This window comes from Coloeus monedula, assembly GCF_965178545.1.
Source record: "Coloeus monedula genome assembly, chromosome: 14".
Taxonomy (NCBI): domain Eukaryota; kingdom Metazoa; phylum Chordata; class Aves; order Passeriformes; family Corvidae; genus Coloeus; species Coloeus monedula.
The window spans coordinates 13,343,762-13,359,649 of NC_138794.1; the positions used below are offsets into that span (position 1 = coordinate 13,343,762).

At 39.5% G+C, this 15,888-nt stretch overlaps 2 protein-coding genes across 3 annotated transcripts in view; one reads left to right on the plus strand and one right to left on the minus strand.

Annotated features, from left to right (window-relative positions):
* IQGAP1 (IQ motif containing GTPase activating protein 1) overlaps nucleotides 1-3,950 on the plus strand; it is a 52,733-nt gene extending 48,783 nt beyond the window's left edge. For both annotated transcript variants that reach the window (XM_082290689.1, XM_082290691.1), the window contains 3 exons: nucleotides 196-318; nucleotides 1,184-1,292; nucleotides 2,822-3,950. In XM_082290689.1, the coding sequence (XP_082146815.1) occupies nucleotides 196-318; nucleotides 1,184-1,292; nucleotides 2,822-2,935 (346 nt within the window). In that variant the 3' untranslated portion in view covers nucleotides 2,936-3,950. The remainder of the gene's footprint in view (nucleotides 1-195; nucleotides 319-1,183; nucleotides 1,293-2,821) is intronic.
* A 7,651-nt stretch (nucleotides 3,951-11,601) lies between these two features.
* PRTG (protogenin) overlaps nucleotides 11,602-15,888 on the minus strand; it is a gene marked incomplete at its 5' end in the record, with an annotated part of 78,253 nt that continues 73,966 nt past the window's right edge. The window contains 3 exons of the mRNA XM_082290680.1: nucleotides 11,602-13,239; nucleotides 14,331-14,435; nucleotides 15,411-15,576. Of these exons, the coding sequence (XP_082146806.1) occupies nucleotides 12,850-13,239; nucleotides 14,331-14,435; nucleotides 15,411-15,576 (661 nt within the window). The 3' untranslated portion in view covers nucleotides 11,602-12,849. The remainder of the gene's footprint in view (nucleotides 13,240-14,330; nucleotides 14,436-15,410; nucleotides 15,577-15,888) is intronic.

Below are 15,888 nucleotides of genomic sequence, written 5' to 3' on the forward strand. Positions count from 1 at the left end.
TCATCTGATCTGGGCTACAAGTGCTTTGTAGGTAAACTCACTAGTAGAAGTACATCATTATCTATCATTAGTCATAGTTCATTAGCTATACTGATTCTATCCCCTCTGCCAAATAGGATTGAATATTTACTGCTCAAAATGTCTTTACTTGTTTGAGTGACCTTCTAATTTGTTTGGTTTGTCTTTTTTCCCCAGAGTCTCCAAGAAACCTCGAGAGATGAAAGGCAAAAACAGTAAAAAGATTTCTCTGAAATACACAGCAGCTCGACTTCATGAGAAGGGAGTGCTTTTAGAGATTGAGGACCTGCAAGGTAGCCAGTGAGTATCTCTTTAAAGCTCTTTAGAGCTAAATAACCTTTTTGGAGGAAAAGGAAAATAGGTATGCTGAATTCTTGTCTTTTTCTTAGAACTAGTCTAGATGTTGATAGTTGAGGACCAGAAATTCTGAGATCTATTTGAGATTGTGTTGCATTGTCTTGCAATTTTGTTCTTGGAATTTTAGTATTGTTGGTAGACTTGGCTATTAAAGCTGAAAAATTTGTTTTGATGCCTAGGCTGGCATCACTAGGGCCAAGAAACCTTGCATAGTGATCACTCTTCAGTTCTCTTTTTCTGGTTGAAGCAAATAAATTCTTTGATTGAGAAGTGTAATGTGATTTAAACATGACATCCTCTTTTCCCCAAACCCTTCTCTGTCCCCCCCACAGTTATGGAAGGGTACCTCCTTGGGTGAATTGTTATTATGGTTAATAGCTTTCGTTGTTAAAAAATCAGCTTAATGCTAGCTTGAGTTTCTCCAGCTGTAGTTTGCTAGCCTTGAGAAGCTGGCATATCTTGTGTGGAATATAGAGGAGCTGCCTGTTACTAGAATTTTTTCAACCCTGAATCACATTTTGTGCACTAAATGAGGCATGAATGTGCAACACTAAAGTAGACTGTTTAGATTGTACAAGCTAACTTAAATTACCCTGTTTCCTGCTGTGCTTATGTGAAGATGTGATCTACCTGCCACAGAATCTGTTAGGCTTCTGTTCATTGTTGTATTGAGTCTGGTTGGCTTTTACAGGCTCATTCCCAGTGGGGATAATAGAATAAAGAGTTACGAACAAAATTCTTAGAAATTTATCTTTGTCTTATCTCATATATTGCCTCCTTGTGATTTTTCATTTCTCAAATTTCACAGGTTTAAAAACGTGATTTTTGAAATCAGTCCAACAGAAGAAGTAGGAGATTTTGAGGTTAAAGCAAAATTCATGGGGGTACAGATGGAAACCTTTATGTTGCATTATCAGGTAAGAACTGTCCTATTTAATAGTGTCATGTAAGTTCCCCTTGCCAGACTCTTCATCAAAATAGCAATGACATGGTTTTTGCCTAAACAGTCTGAAAAATGCTCTCAAAACTAACCCATTTGTTGCAGGTGATACAGATGCAACACATAAAGGGGGATCCAAACTCCTTTCTGTTTCTTCACTAATGAAAGCCTGATGTCAGTCTGTGTTCTTAATTACGTTTATACATATGCACACAAAACAAGCATTTGCATTTTCAGCAATTTCCTGCTACAGCAGAGAGCTTGGGAGTCTGTGGCAGCAGTCACCTGGGCTTGTGTGTGATGGCTTCAGCCAGTCATTATGTATTGGTATTCTTTCTGCTACCCTATACTTACCCCTTTCTTTCCTGTTCTTAGGTGTCCTCCTTAGGTGTCAACCTTTACTTAGGCCACCAGAACAGGCATGCTGACTGACCTTTTCCCAAATGGCTCCCTGTTCTTTTTCTCATGCCAGTAATGTTACATGTGGTGTCTCTGTCCCGTTCTTCCACTTCTTTGTCCATCCCCGTCCATCTTGGTCTTCATTAGGTTTGTTAGTTGTGGAAGCCTCAGGCCTCTCAAAACAGATTGTGTGCAGGAGCACCTTGCATTGCAGTTAGTTCATGCCACCTAACTGGCTGCTGGGATGGACAGCTGCCTCACACCTGTCATTTGTGTTGAGGACTCCCCTAGTTTGTTCTGGTCCTAGTCCATCAGAGCTGGTCATGAACTTCTTGGTTCATGGGGCTACTCGCTTCTCAGGCACGTGGTTTACTATACCACTATGCCTTTGTAGCAGGGCTTTGCAGATAAAGTAGATGCTGTCAGAGGACAGCAGCAAGGGATGCAACATCACACACGCCCACCCACATGCCCACACCTACCCACCCTGTCACCTGCAAGAGTGGGATTGCTTAAAGAATTTAATCAGTGAGATAAAATCAGTGCAGGTGCATTGCTGACAAAGCAAAGTATAACTAGAAATACCGCCTTACATAAACACCTCAGAGATTGAATCAGCATCGTATGCATAGTGACTGAGATGCCATTTCTTTTTGTGCCCTAGATTAAAGTGCTATAAGCCACTTCCCTGAGATCTGTGGCAACTAAAGCTTTCAGAAAGGGATACTGTGGAATGCTGTCATGTTTCATGGGTACATGATAGAATTAGGCACATAGGAAACCCTTTCTAAATGTTAAAGCAACTTTATGGCTAGTGTGAATAAGAAGGATAGAGATGGCTAGATCTGAAATTTGGCTTTCTTAGAATGGTCTTCTATTTCTGCTCTCTTTTAACCCACTGCTTAAAATAATTAAGATCTTAAATGCCTTAGAATGACTATTTCTTACACAGTAAGAGTGGATCTTTACTGAGTCTCCTGCTTTTCTATCTTACACTGTGTACTTTTTCATTGATATTCCTTAAGATCCTACTGTTCTGTAGCGTCTTTTTTTATTCTCTGTGAGCTGTTGAGGGTTCCTTACTCATTAAGATACTCTCTTTGGCAGGATCTCTTGCAGCTGCAGTATGAAGGTGTTGCTGTCATGAAGTTATTCGACAGAGCAAAAGTGAACGTCAATCTTCTGATCTTTCTTCTGAATAAGAAATTTTATGGGAAGTAACTGACCTCTGCCAGCAAGTCTGTGAAAGGGGAGATGGGTAGAAACCTGCACATGCAACTTTCAATAATGTAGTGATGTATCAGTATATTCCCACCCTGTGCTAATTGTATCAAATGTATCATGAAGGAGGACTGAGAACCTCTTGGGAATTGACAGCCCTGATTGCGTCTTCAGGGAGTTGGTTTCTTGTTTATTTATAATCTTCAGCTTTGAAGATCCCCTTTAAAGAGGTTATTTTAGAATGTATTTTTACATGGGTTTGGGAATTAAACTAATATTAGAGTATACTTAGACCATCTGAATGCTTAATTTGCCTAATTGTGTGCTTTGTGAGGCTTGAATTCTTGTTGCCTGTGCAAAGAGAAAGCTGTATAGAGGTCTGTTAGCCTCTTCCTGATAGCCAAAAAGGGGTTGCAGGCTCTATTTGGACTCCAGTTACTCTCAAGCAGCAATGACCAGTATAAAACATGGTCAAGGTCCAGGTTACCCTTTTGTTTGCAAGCTTGCATTGGTAGAGGTGGCAGCAGCCAGTTGCCAAGATTAGAACTGCTGTGGTCAGGGTAATCAGTAAGCATCATAAACAGTTACTGGACTATTTGTGATTATGTACTACAGCCACATATAACAGCTTTAGTGTCTCACTGTTCTTGATTTGCTTCTGTTTATCACACTGTAGTAATTTACAGGTACCCTCTTAAATGGAGGGACCGTGGAATGTATTTACTAATGCTTATAGATAAAAAGATTTTGTGGAAGGGAAAAAATGTCTTGAGACATGTTAATTTTTAATGTTGCTTGCAAAGCATTTGAAATGTAAAATTAACTTTTTTTTTCCAGTTTAGAGCAATGTTCTTTGTATCTGTGTCTGATGCAATAAATGTTAGGCTCTACCTACAGACTTGTCCAAGGAAGAAATGTATGTCAAATAGGTTAGCTTTTAAAAAGTTAATTTTTTTCTAGCTATACTCAAGTTCCTGTTTCTTTTATTATGTCATGGGGGTTTTGTCTGTGCTTTTTCACAGTGGTGGTGGTGCTGGCTGTTCCGCTATATCCAATAAAAAGGCAGAGACTCTTAAAAAATATAATCTGGCCTTTAAATTCATTTGCTTCAGCTGTCTCCCCAGTTTTTTTTCTTAACTTTTTTTTTTAAAGGAACATATTGCCTGCAACAGTCAAGTTGGCCTGCTTGTTCAGGTTACTGTTCAGAGTTTAAATGAACTGTTTGATCTACACCGAGGCAGTTCTTTCAGCTTAGATTTTTTTTCTCATGGAAGGCACTCCTATTATTTGGAATGGCTGTGTCACTGACTATAACTTTTCTGCAGTTCTCTTGGAAGGAAATGTGTAAACGTGCTGGTATTTAGACATACGCTGGTGTCGGTGCATGTGTGGTCCAACACGATAACAAAAGTGGCTTACCAAGTCTGACAAATATCATCTGAAACAGGGATAGGTCAGAACTGGATTTCCACTGTAAGAGGTTTGAAATGGAATAAAGGGCTTGCCTTGGGGTGGTTTTTTTTTGGGGGGGGGGGGGGGGGGAGGGGGACCTTGTTGGTTGGTTGGTTGGTTTTTGGTTTTGGATGTAGTTGTAGTAAAAAAGAAGGTATCATCATTTCCCTAAAGAGTTTTCTTCTGTAGCCAGCCCTTTACTCACCTTGAATTTAAGTCAGAGAAGCCAAGGAACTACAGCTCCTTTGAGAGCTTTTATACCATGTGGTAATGACCTCCTCCCTTTTCATGGGCATAGTGGGAATGAGAGACGGGCCCTGCCAGGGGTATATTAACCCTAGCATTTGCCAAAGGGGTTCATGGCCTTTCTGAGACTAATTGGGATAAGAGCACTTCTCTTATTTCAATGAAGGGGATCGTTCAGCTTATCTCAGCTTTTTTTTCAGCAGCTGCTTTTGGCCTCTAAAGCAAGAGGCTTTGAAGACACCATGAAAAAGATAGCATTAAACACAGGGAATATTTAAGTTCATGATTTTGGATTGCGTATTCAGAGGTGGTAAGGTGCTTTTGTAATTTCAGTTTTTGGTTTTTTTGGGAGCATTGTAACTTCCAGATTGTGTTGAGTATGAAACTTCAAATTTTTTCAGCACATTCATCATGCCACTAAAGGCACCTGCCCTGTGTCAAAGATGCCATCCGAAATCAAGTCTTCCAATAGGTGAGTTGTGGATTGCAACCATGTGGCAGGATGTGTCCTCCCCCTCTCTAGCACAGATAGCTGTTGCACATGGAAGAGATAACCCAGGCAGGGCACAGGCACCAAAAATGCTCAAGCCCCCAGCTAAGAATCAACATCTTATTCTGGAGAGCAAATGTGGGAAGAGATAAAAGAAAAATAAATATTCTTGGCTGAGAGTCACTGTTTTACAATCCATAAAAGACACATGAATTATCACAGAGGCAGAAGTCTCTTATGCACTCCCAGAGAATGTGTGAGACAACTTCTGCCTGAAGCTTGAACGCATCTTTGTTGTTACTTTTCCGTAAATTGAGGGAAAGGGTTTCAATGTGTGCCCCGTCAACAACTGGATGGCAACATACATTGAATCCCAATCTAGGATTTCTTCACTAGCTACTAAAAAATGGTACCCTATCATGCACTGTATATTTAGCTGTTAATAGTTTCTTTTGTGCATTCCTGTGTAGTATGTAGTCTGTTTTAAGTCTTATGTCTGTTAGTTTTGTGTCTATTAGATAAATAATTCATTCTATACCAGACTGAATCAGCCATTATTAAAGAGCTTGTGAACAAGATGGGTTTTGGGGTGCTGGCCACCTCAATAAAGCAAGGCAGGGACTTATCTAAACCCCCCACATCTATTCATAACAAGCATCTCTGTCACTGAGGCACAGCTAGATCCTGAATTATTTACATTTTCTGTATGTCTTAATGGTGCATTCCTATGTAAATAGGATTTAAATTATGGGATTTAAATAAAGTTTACACTCCTCTTTCAGGTAGAAACAATTTGATCTCTCTGTCAAATCTGAATGCATTTATCTGAGGCTCTTACATGCAAGTATGTGAAGAGAGGGGTTCAAATTCCATCCTCTTTGCTGTGTGGGGAGAAAAAGGTGAAGCCAGGTCTTAATACATCAGTTATAGAAAGAGTTGGACCCTGCAGCATAGACAGCAGCAACTTTAACACCTACAGCTTCTCTCCTGACAGAGGACATACTTTACTGTCCAGCAGCCAATGCTGAGCCATGACTGCAAATGAAGGAAGAAGGGAAAACAGGCTGGGCTGCACAGTGCCAACCTGTATTAGAAATAAGATATGGCATAGTTTAATCCTACTGGTAACAAATGTTTGTGCATCCCCAAACAGAAAACCCAACTGGATTTACTTGTAAATATTCACAGAAGTAACTTCAAGAATAAATGAAAGGAGAGCAGAGGTCTTTTTTCATATGTAACAGGATATGAAGTCTGGCTTTAGGTGCAAAGGAGATTTTTAGACCAGCTGGCCTTCATATTCCAAGGTATTGATCTTTTATCCAAAAAACAGATAAGCTAAGACTGTAGATTGTTGTCCCTGGTAAACCTAACAAAGAAATAGCAATGCTGTCATCTCAGTGAATGTGGCCATGCAGTGTAAGTGGCCCACAGCACTCACCTGGCTGTAGCTCAGACATTCAGGTTGGTGGCAGACTGCAGACAGGTAGCACAGCATCAGATCCCAAACCAGGGCTGTTTCTAAGCTTTCTTTTGCAATACTAGCTCCTTGAAAGGTGGAGCTTTACTGTTTAATTATTGCTACTGAGAATAAGAATTCTGGACCGTAAAATGAACAAGTACTAACCAGCAGTAATGTAACTGGGAATTGCAGTTGGTTCCTGTTCTCACTTAGAGAAAGAGCAGCAGCCCTGGTGGATTGCACTAGTAGAGCTTTTGTATCACTGCACAGTCCAAGACTGACTGTTCCCTAGCTATTTGAAACTGTTGTCTTTTTAAATGTAGGTTATCTACTCTATTTAGGATTTATTCATTTTTTACAATACTCTCTTAAAATACTTGATCATATTTTCAGCATTGGTCTAATTTTCTCAATTACCTCTCAATAACTATATTTCAGTGTACTGCCTACCTCTTTTTATGACTTCATGTGCCAACAATTTCCCTATCTGCTCAGCCCAAAATGAGGTGCTGCAGTTTTTATCTTCCTTGTTTTGGGCCACTCCTCAGAGACACTGAAAATAAAGTATCAAGTAGCACTTTTACTAAGGAAAACTTTTATTTCAACTGTGCAATCAATCAGTATTTAGACAGCAGTTTCATAAACATTTGGCATTTAAACTTCTATTACTTTTTGGCATGACCTTGGGGTAGTATATAAACAACCCTGGAGGGGAGAAATTAACCAACACACTAGGTAATATTTACTAGAATGCTAGAAAAAGAAAAACAAGTCCACATTATTAAACAAAATAGTTTTTAAAAGACATTAAAAAGTTACATTCAAATCAGGGCAAACATTAGCTTCCCTCATGCAATGGAATTCATGGAGCTGATCCCCTGAGACAAATATAAAATTAATACAATTCAGCTCCATCCTCCATTAGCCAGTCAGCCATTGCTGCCCTTAGAAGAAAATGGCACACGGAGTGAAAGGATCCAGAACACCAAAATGTGAGATACACACCTGGCTCCTACACTGGCAAGTCATTCACAACTTTAAAAAAAAAAAAAAAAAAAAAAAAAGTCAAACAATCAAAAAGCAACATCTGTGTAAGTCCATTTTTCATATACAGTCAGTCTTCACTGAAAACACACCAGGCAGATGCAATGTGAGTATATGCAACCATGAAAAGCTGGATTTTTTTTTGAAGGAACCCTATGGAATCAGAGGGCCCAACACAGCAAAGCCTTAAGCATGTTTTTACATCCCTTTTGAGTCAGCCAGGGGGACCAGGCTCAGTATGAATCCAGAGGGATTCCAAAGAAATAAATGTACTCACATTTAAGCTAAACTGAATTTGTGTTCTTTTCTCTGTTAATAGTAAGCGATTTGGGTTTGGACTTGTATTGAAGAACAGTGGTTTTTGAAACACGTTCCAAAATACTACATAGTGTTATTGCAGAAAGGTGCTCAGTATTTCCTGCAGACAGGAATCCCTCTGCTTTAGAGATTGCCTACCATTACCAGAGCAGCATTTGCAGCAACTGGTAAGTGTGTAACAATTGTTCAACCTAAGAACTACCACTTTAGCAATTACTAAGTGGAATTCTGCTTTCTGTTTTCTGAGAATAATGTCAGTAAAATGGTTTCTGTGAAATACCACCAGCATTACACCTGGGCAGCTCTTTTTGGTTGCCATGAATGGGAGTTTTGGCTAAACATGGAGTGCCCTACAAAACCTACCAATGTTCCCCATGCTAGGAGATGGACTTTTCCCTGCATGAACTTCATTCTGTAATGGATAAAATGAACAAGAGCTCAGAGCTAGCTCAGAGTAACATTTTACAGAGAGCCAACAGTAACTCTGCTTGTGTACACCCAGGCTGCAGCAAATGAGAAGTCATTCAAGTTAACTTGATTTGCAATGGAAAAGAGGTAAACTGACTTGAAATACTCAGTGTTTACTACAGGCTAATACTGGATTCATGGAGAGTTACAGAGGACCTCCTATGCATGGTGACTTTTCTTACAAAAATCCATTTGCCAGTGGGAGTTTTAACCATCTAAGTCTTCTGTCCTTTTAAAATAATAGTACTGTGAAGGTTTAAAAAACAAACAAAAGCTTATTTTGTCTGTCCAGACTATGCAAACTGAAATACAAATTAATTCTCCCATTGGCTTAAAAAGAAACAGGATGAGGACCCTGATTCTAATAAGGCAAACAAGATGAAGTTCACATCTAAAGCATGGGATTAAACCCAGAGAGGGAATGAACTATAAGAATAATTAAAAACAGGCAAAACAATCTCTTCATATTCTTTTCTGTTAAAAATAGCATCAGTTATACAAAAAATGGAGAGCTAATATAGGAAATTACTGAAAGTGATATGTAGAATTTTCAGATTTCTCTTACAATAGCAGAGCTATTAAAAAGTAACCAACTGATATGCCCTGTTCTGCACAGCACACACATTCCCAATTCTGGGTAACTCCTGAAAGATGACAGTGCTTTGCATTTGTTAAATATGGAGAAAGTACACAAGTGTAGCTGTGGGCAGATTGAGCATGCAGTTTTGGCTCCAGGTCTTGCAGAACAGGCCTTGCTGTGGCAGCTGAAGGGCAGATCCTCTCTTACAAACACCATCACCATGGCAAGTCAGTTTCAAGGTTTCCTCTGTAAGTTTTGATGCTTTTCAAGTCACATCAATGGTAACATTTTTGCTTTTTTTTTAAAACACAAGGGTTGCACGTACACTCATTACACCAGCCATGGCTCCTTAGTTCTTACTACACTTAAACAAAATCAATTCACACAGTGTAACACTAAATTCCACATTTATGTTCATCTTCCAGAACATATTTAGCAAAATTTGTAATTAAGAAATTATTTTTTTTTCTCCAGGACCCAGTTTCTACAGACATAAACTAGAAGGAAAACCTGAAACAGGTCTGCCTGGTCTGTTCTGCCAGCTCTTTCTAGGCAAATGGAATGAACAAAGTGAAAAACTCATTCTCTTATTAGACAACCACAGGTATAGCTTCAAAAAAATTACCATCTGTAATATTGTATTTAAAATTACATGCATTGACTGCAAGGATATGAAGCATTTAAACTTTTAAATTTTGCTCTGTTCCAATCATGAAGGATTGAATCTGTTGTTAACTTCAATAGAGATATTATAAATTTCTACAATTTTTCTTTTTTTTTCCTTTGCTTACCTGTTGGAGTTTTCCATCATGAGACAAATTTCTCTCATAAAATCTTGTGATATGTTAGTACTAGGCCATGAATTTTGAGGAGAGGATTTTTGTTCTGTAGAAATCATGACTGTGTCAAAGGGAAGCACATGAATGTAGACTAGGTTCTGGAGAAATGTTTAATATTTGGTTAACATAAAAATAAAGACAGAATAATTAATGCCTAACTAAGCTTGCCTATATGCTGAGGTAACCTTAAATATCTTTGGTTTTCTTTATTTGCTGCTAAGAAGTACCTCAATAAAACAATAAGTGATGGATCCAGTTCTGGTGCACTGCTCTCTTATACACTGAGCATTTTCAACTCTTTGGCTATTGAACTTAAAGCATCTATATAAGATTGGCAGATTTTATATGAAGTCTGTTTCTCTCAGATTATCCATAGGTTAAACTACAGAATGGATCTTTAGAAGAAAGAGTTTAGGATTTATAGTATTTACCTGTAACGAGGATCATAAAATTATATCCCATTACCAGTACTTACAGCAAACAAGTCTTTGGAGAAGCAGTTACCGTCTGCATATCAGCTCTTTCTGAAGGCAACTAACACAAGGGGCTACTCTGAAAGATGAAGTGTGAAACTTCATGCTACAGTTACACATTCTTACTCTAGTTTTGATTAATTCACACTTTACCTAACTAAAAACAGTACTCTGCTGTACACTACACATTCTGCCTGACAAGACCAAAAATAAATCTTTGGTGAAAAGGTTTTCTTTTTCTTCAGCAAGTAGATAAAAAACTGTTAAAAAATACTTTCCTTAATACTGTACTGTTCATCAACTACCTGCTGGAGAAAAAAAATTACACTCAAAATTCTTTGGAGATATCTGCTGGCATTATAACTTTCTTTAAAGGCTCTTGTAACAACAAGGTAGTTTAAATTGTTGAAGCATACAACTCACCTATGCAATCGGCTACTACAATCAAGAAGCCCTATTGGTTTTTGTTAGTAACTACTTATACAATAAAATGTCTTCAGCTCTTCAAACCTACAGCTTTTTAACTAGTTCAATTCCTTTTGGATGTGGCTTCCTTCTCTTCTACAGAAAAGTCTTTGGTACAAGATCATTCTTCAAGCATTTGAATCAACACTGTTAGGGAGAGGTGAATGTGTACTGTGTGCTTCAGGACTGGCAACAGTTCCAAGGGAAAGAACTCCAGGAACCAGAGCCCGGTTCCTCAGCACAATCCAATCACAAGAGTAGGGCTTACCCACAACTTCTGACCACCTACTGATACTGAGGAGCAACACAGGAGTCAGCCTGGCACACATGGAGGTGACATCTCAGCCCCAGTAAAGTCAGTGGGAGTTCTGACAGACTTAAATAGAGCCAGGAGATCCTATGGTTGATTTCTTACATTACATTTTAAACAATTCCTTTAAGTAAAAACATATGCCTAATTTTTTTTCCTTTTCTTTCTTTCTTTTTAAGTAGAACAGAGAAAGAGGAGGAGTGAGAAGAGGACTGGATATAGATACAGGCAAGTTTATGACATTGGATGATTCCAGCCTTCTCCCTGCCTTTCGCTCTCTCCTATTAAAAAATAAAACGATACCCTGTCAGTTTGCTCCACGTTTCCGTGAGGCAGCTTAAAAGTAACAACTGTTCCCTGAGTACAGGAAAAAACAACAACAACAAAATCCAAAAAAACACTAGAATCATTTTCAAAGGAGGTAGTATAAAACAGGAATTGCATGGGTTCGAGGCAGTAGCAGCACTCACCTCTTTCAACAGACTCTTCAACTAAAGCTCTGGCTTTTTTATTTCTCATCCCTAATCAGAGTTTTAGATTGGCATATAGGTAAAGTCACTCCCTGAGCTAAAATTCCTGGCTAATAGCACACTAGGTGAAGGCAAGGAGCAGGTTTTTATCCTAACAGTTCTGAGACATACTACAATGCTAGCACTGCTTATCAGCACTCAAAGATGGGTAAAAATGAACTATAAATGCATGTTACAGTTTACTTAAAACACCTAAGAAGCATTTAAGGCATCTTTCTGTACTCCAAAGGAAGTTTATGAATACTAAAAAGGAATAAGGCAAATCAGTAATTTCATAATATATAATGCAAGGCACCACTGCTAAGAAGTACTGTGATACTGGAATACTCATAACAATATAAATATTATTATCTATTCCATAATTCCCAGGCAAAGCCAAGCTGTTTGAAAATGCTGAGTACTTCTTCATTTTACTATGATTTTTAGCCTTAACTGTGAATACAGGGGCAATATTTGCCACAGTGGAGGGAATCCACCATGTCTCAGAGCCCCAAGGATATAGCATACATGCTGCCAGCAGCTGCTGGTACAGGTTTCTGAGGGAAAGGCACTGTCCTAGGCTTACTGAGCGTCTAAGAAATCAAGAGGTACAAAAGATTTCATGTGGTTGTATACATGGAAGTTCCAGTTCTCCCAGTTTTTAACATACTCTGTGTCAACCACATTAAATCATAACATTTTATACTCTGGGGTTTCCTTCTTTTTAAAGACAGAGCTTCAGCTAAACAATCTTGTCCACCAACCTATACAACTCCCTGATCACTGAGCACACACACATGCACACACACACACACTCTACACACAACTGGGGCAGGGTGGGGGGGGGGAGAAAATAAAAAAACCCAAAATGAAACAACACTACTAGGAAGTATCTTCAGTTCCATAGCTGAGACCAACTAGAACACAAATGAGGTAAAGCAGTCGTCATTCAGAGTTCACCTCTCGGTAAACTGAGGTAGATAGTCAGCAAAAGGGCCAACAGCCTTCCCTTTGCTCCAGTGACATATTTTTAACATTAGTCAGAAGTCTTCACTCCTTTCACATTTTTTGACCACTGAACATTCAAAATGAGTGAGCTTTAAAAAAACAAACCAAAATATAGGAAAAAAACCCGAACATTCACCAGAACTGCAGATCACCTGCTAGGTTAGTCAGGCTTTCCACAATCAAACTTTGGCTCCCTGTTCATTGTCCTTCGAACAGACACACACAGAACGTCCGGCGTGGCCCCGGGGTGTCAGTTGGGCACCGCTGGGTGGATCTGCAGAGGGGAGGTGGGAGCGTGGCCAGCAGCAAACAGCAGCGGCGCCTCTGCACAGCCGCTCATGGCCCGGCTCCCCGCGCCCAGCCCCGAGTCACTGCTGGCCAAAGGGCTGCTGCCAGGAGGGGTGGCACTTGGCACGGATGAGAGGTGGATCTCATCGTTGGACTCGTGAGAAAACCTCCCGGAGTCTCCAGTCTCATGGCTCCCTTCGCTGTTGGCCGAATGCTCCGTGTCAGCCACCACACTGAAGGGCACCTGGAAGCTGGACTGCTGGCCGGGGGAGCCGGGGGAGCCATCCTGGCCGAGCAGCACCGTGGGGCCTGGCTGGTACAGACACACCGCCTGCACAAACCTCCTCTGGGGCTGTGGAAATGCACGGAGAAAAGAGCCTCTGAAAAGCTGAGCCATAATTTGAATTTTTACTGCATTTCCTGCCTACTATTCCACCTGAATGCTTCTCTCAGGGCTTTCCTACAGGAATTTTAAAATAATCTCAAGTCTTGCTCATACTTTTCCACAGTAGATGAAATAATCCTTCTAGATAAGCATGGCTAATCAAAAATTCTTTCACTGGAGAGACCTGAAAAGTATTTTAAAAACACACTTGGTAGAGCTCCCTCCCATCCCATCATGCATATTCTTTAAGCATTACTCCTCGGGTGGTAGCAAATATTTTTCATATAGAGGCATAAGAAATACACATCTGCTTGTGGAAATTTTTTTCAATAGAAATTTACGACATGGATATCAGAACTTTCTAATTCTTAACCACACAAGAGCACAACACAAGTTGAAATGCAATAAAGAATAGTTACATGCTCTGTAGGTGTGAATTTGCATAATAATGTCCCAGATTTGGTTTAACACTTCAGTTTTAAACTGTTCTTTTTTTCAGCCAAATAGCAAATGTGTCCAGACCAACAATTCCAGAAGCCAGACAGTTCTATTCAAGTTCTCAATTTTCTCAGTACTTTGGGTATATCATTTAGTTTCCCTCTTTTGTTTCCCTTCAGCCAACAAGAATTTTAGCTGCCAGGGTAGGAGAGGATTCTTTCTATTTAAATATTATTTTCATTTCTAACTAAATATTTAATTTGTAATTATATTTATACAGTGTCTCTGCAGAAGTAGTTCATCTGATGCAAAGTACACAGAAATCCATCTGTTCACAGATGCAAAGGCAAAGGCAAGTAAGTAATCAGTTAACTGTAGAGTTACAGTGTCTGCCAACTGTAAAGAGTCACAGTGTCCTAACAACATCTTTCAGAAAATGAAATTTCTGTAAGATTTTACTATGGTGAGATAGAACACCATCAACCTTACACAAGTGAAACTATCCAATTAATACTAAGACCATGAAACATGTTTTTCCATAAATAGAAAACTACCAATGTTCCTTTGCAAAGAGGGTATGACAGTAAAGATTGTGCATTTCTGCCTGTTAGAGCAATTACCTCCTCAGTCTTCACCTTCTTAGCATCTTGGAAGAACAGCCACCTTTTCTTGCCATTAGTCTTTGTGACAGGCCCATAGCTGTTAATTATCAGATCAGACCCTCCCTACAACAGAGGAAGATGCAGACATTTATTTTAATAAATTTCTAAGATACTTGAAAATATTTATTCTATTCCTACCTATTGGTTCCATACTGAAAATGAAGAAAAAGGAAGCCTCAGTGGTGAGTCACATTTTTGTGGTCTGGTACCCATCTGCACAAGTCAAGAACAGACCCACTATATCTGGCAAGCTTTCTGTCCAGACCCAAAGCTGCAATACTGCAGACACACAGCAAAATATTCCAGCTACTGCTCTTGCTCTAGTACTTAGAATATGGCCATTCATAGGCAGTGTCTGTGCCTCTACTGGGTCCATTTCCATTTCCCAACTCTCACACATATCCTCAGGGAGCAGCTGCACTCGAGCCTGCAGTGTGAACAGAACAAGCCTTAACTCAGTATGTCTGCATGTGAAAGGAAGGCCACTGTGGTGTTGTCACACTAGACTGCTGGACTGAAGATTCTACTCATCCACTGGTACATCCTGCCATCTAGGCTAATTTATAATTTGACCAAGTATGAGTTTATAAACTGCAACATTGTCTTACCAGTAAATATACAGAAATATAATATTTTTCTTAACACCTGCTTAGTGCCAGAATTGACTAGACTGTGCACAGGCACTTACTGAGCTCGGTGCTGACAGGGACTCGCTCTGTGCTGCTTGGACCAGCACAGGCCACCAACAGCCCCGAGTCTACAGAGCCTTTATGCTTTGATGCTGTGCCAGAGCCAAACTCTGCAAGCTGCAGAGTACAGTCAAAGACAAATGTACTGAACCAGATCTCCAGCTGAACTTTCAGATAAATCTTGAAAATTTGAGCCTGGATTGCCAAGCTTGTGCTTGTCCCATTAAAAAAACCCCAAACTCCTGGAGGTTTGTAGTGTACATATTTTACTTTTATAAGGAGTCTGACGTTATAGCAATGAATTCCAAAGAAAGATTTCTGATCTGGGAGTTAGTAAAATTCACCGTACCTTAGCATCAATGAAGCTGTTTCCCACTATCATTGGCAATAAGGATTCTTCATTCTCTGCAATTCCTTCAATATTCTTCTCCACCTCATTAGGACTGGCTAATGAGATGCTGGTACGTGACAGCTGGTCAGCGCTTTGCTGCACAGGCTTAGGAGCAGATGCCTTCCTACACAATGTTAAGTAGGAATAAAATTGACCCACAGGAATACAATACAAAAAAAACAAGGATAAACTTCAAAGCTATTATTAATCAAGTAATCCTGGTATATCCTTGGCATTTACATTTTGTTATATGATACTCCTAACTCACATGGAATTTAAATGTTATTGCTTCTGATAAAAATAACATCTGCTTCCAGTTAATCATACATGGTAGGCTACAAGCTTATGCACAGACAGGAATTGTCATGATTAGTAATATTACTTGGAGGAAGTAACCACTAATGACATTAAGACCTTTCTACCGTACTACACAGAG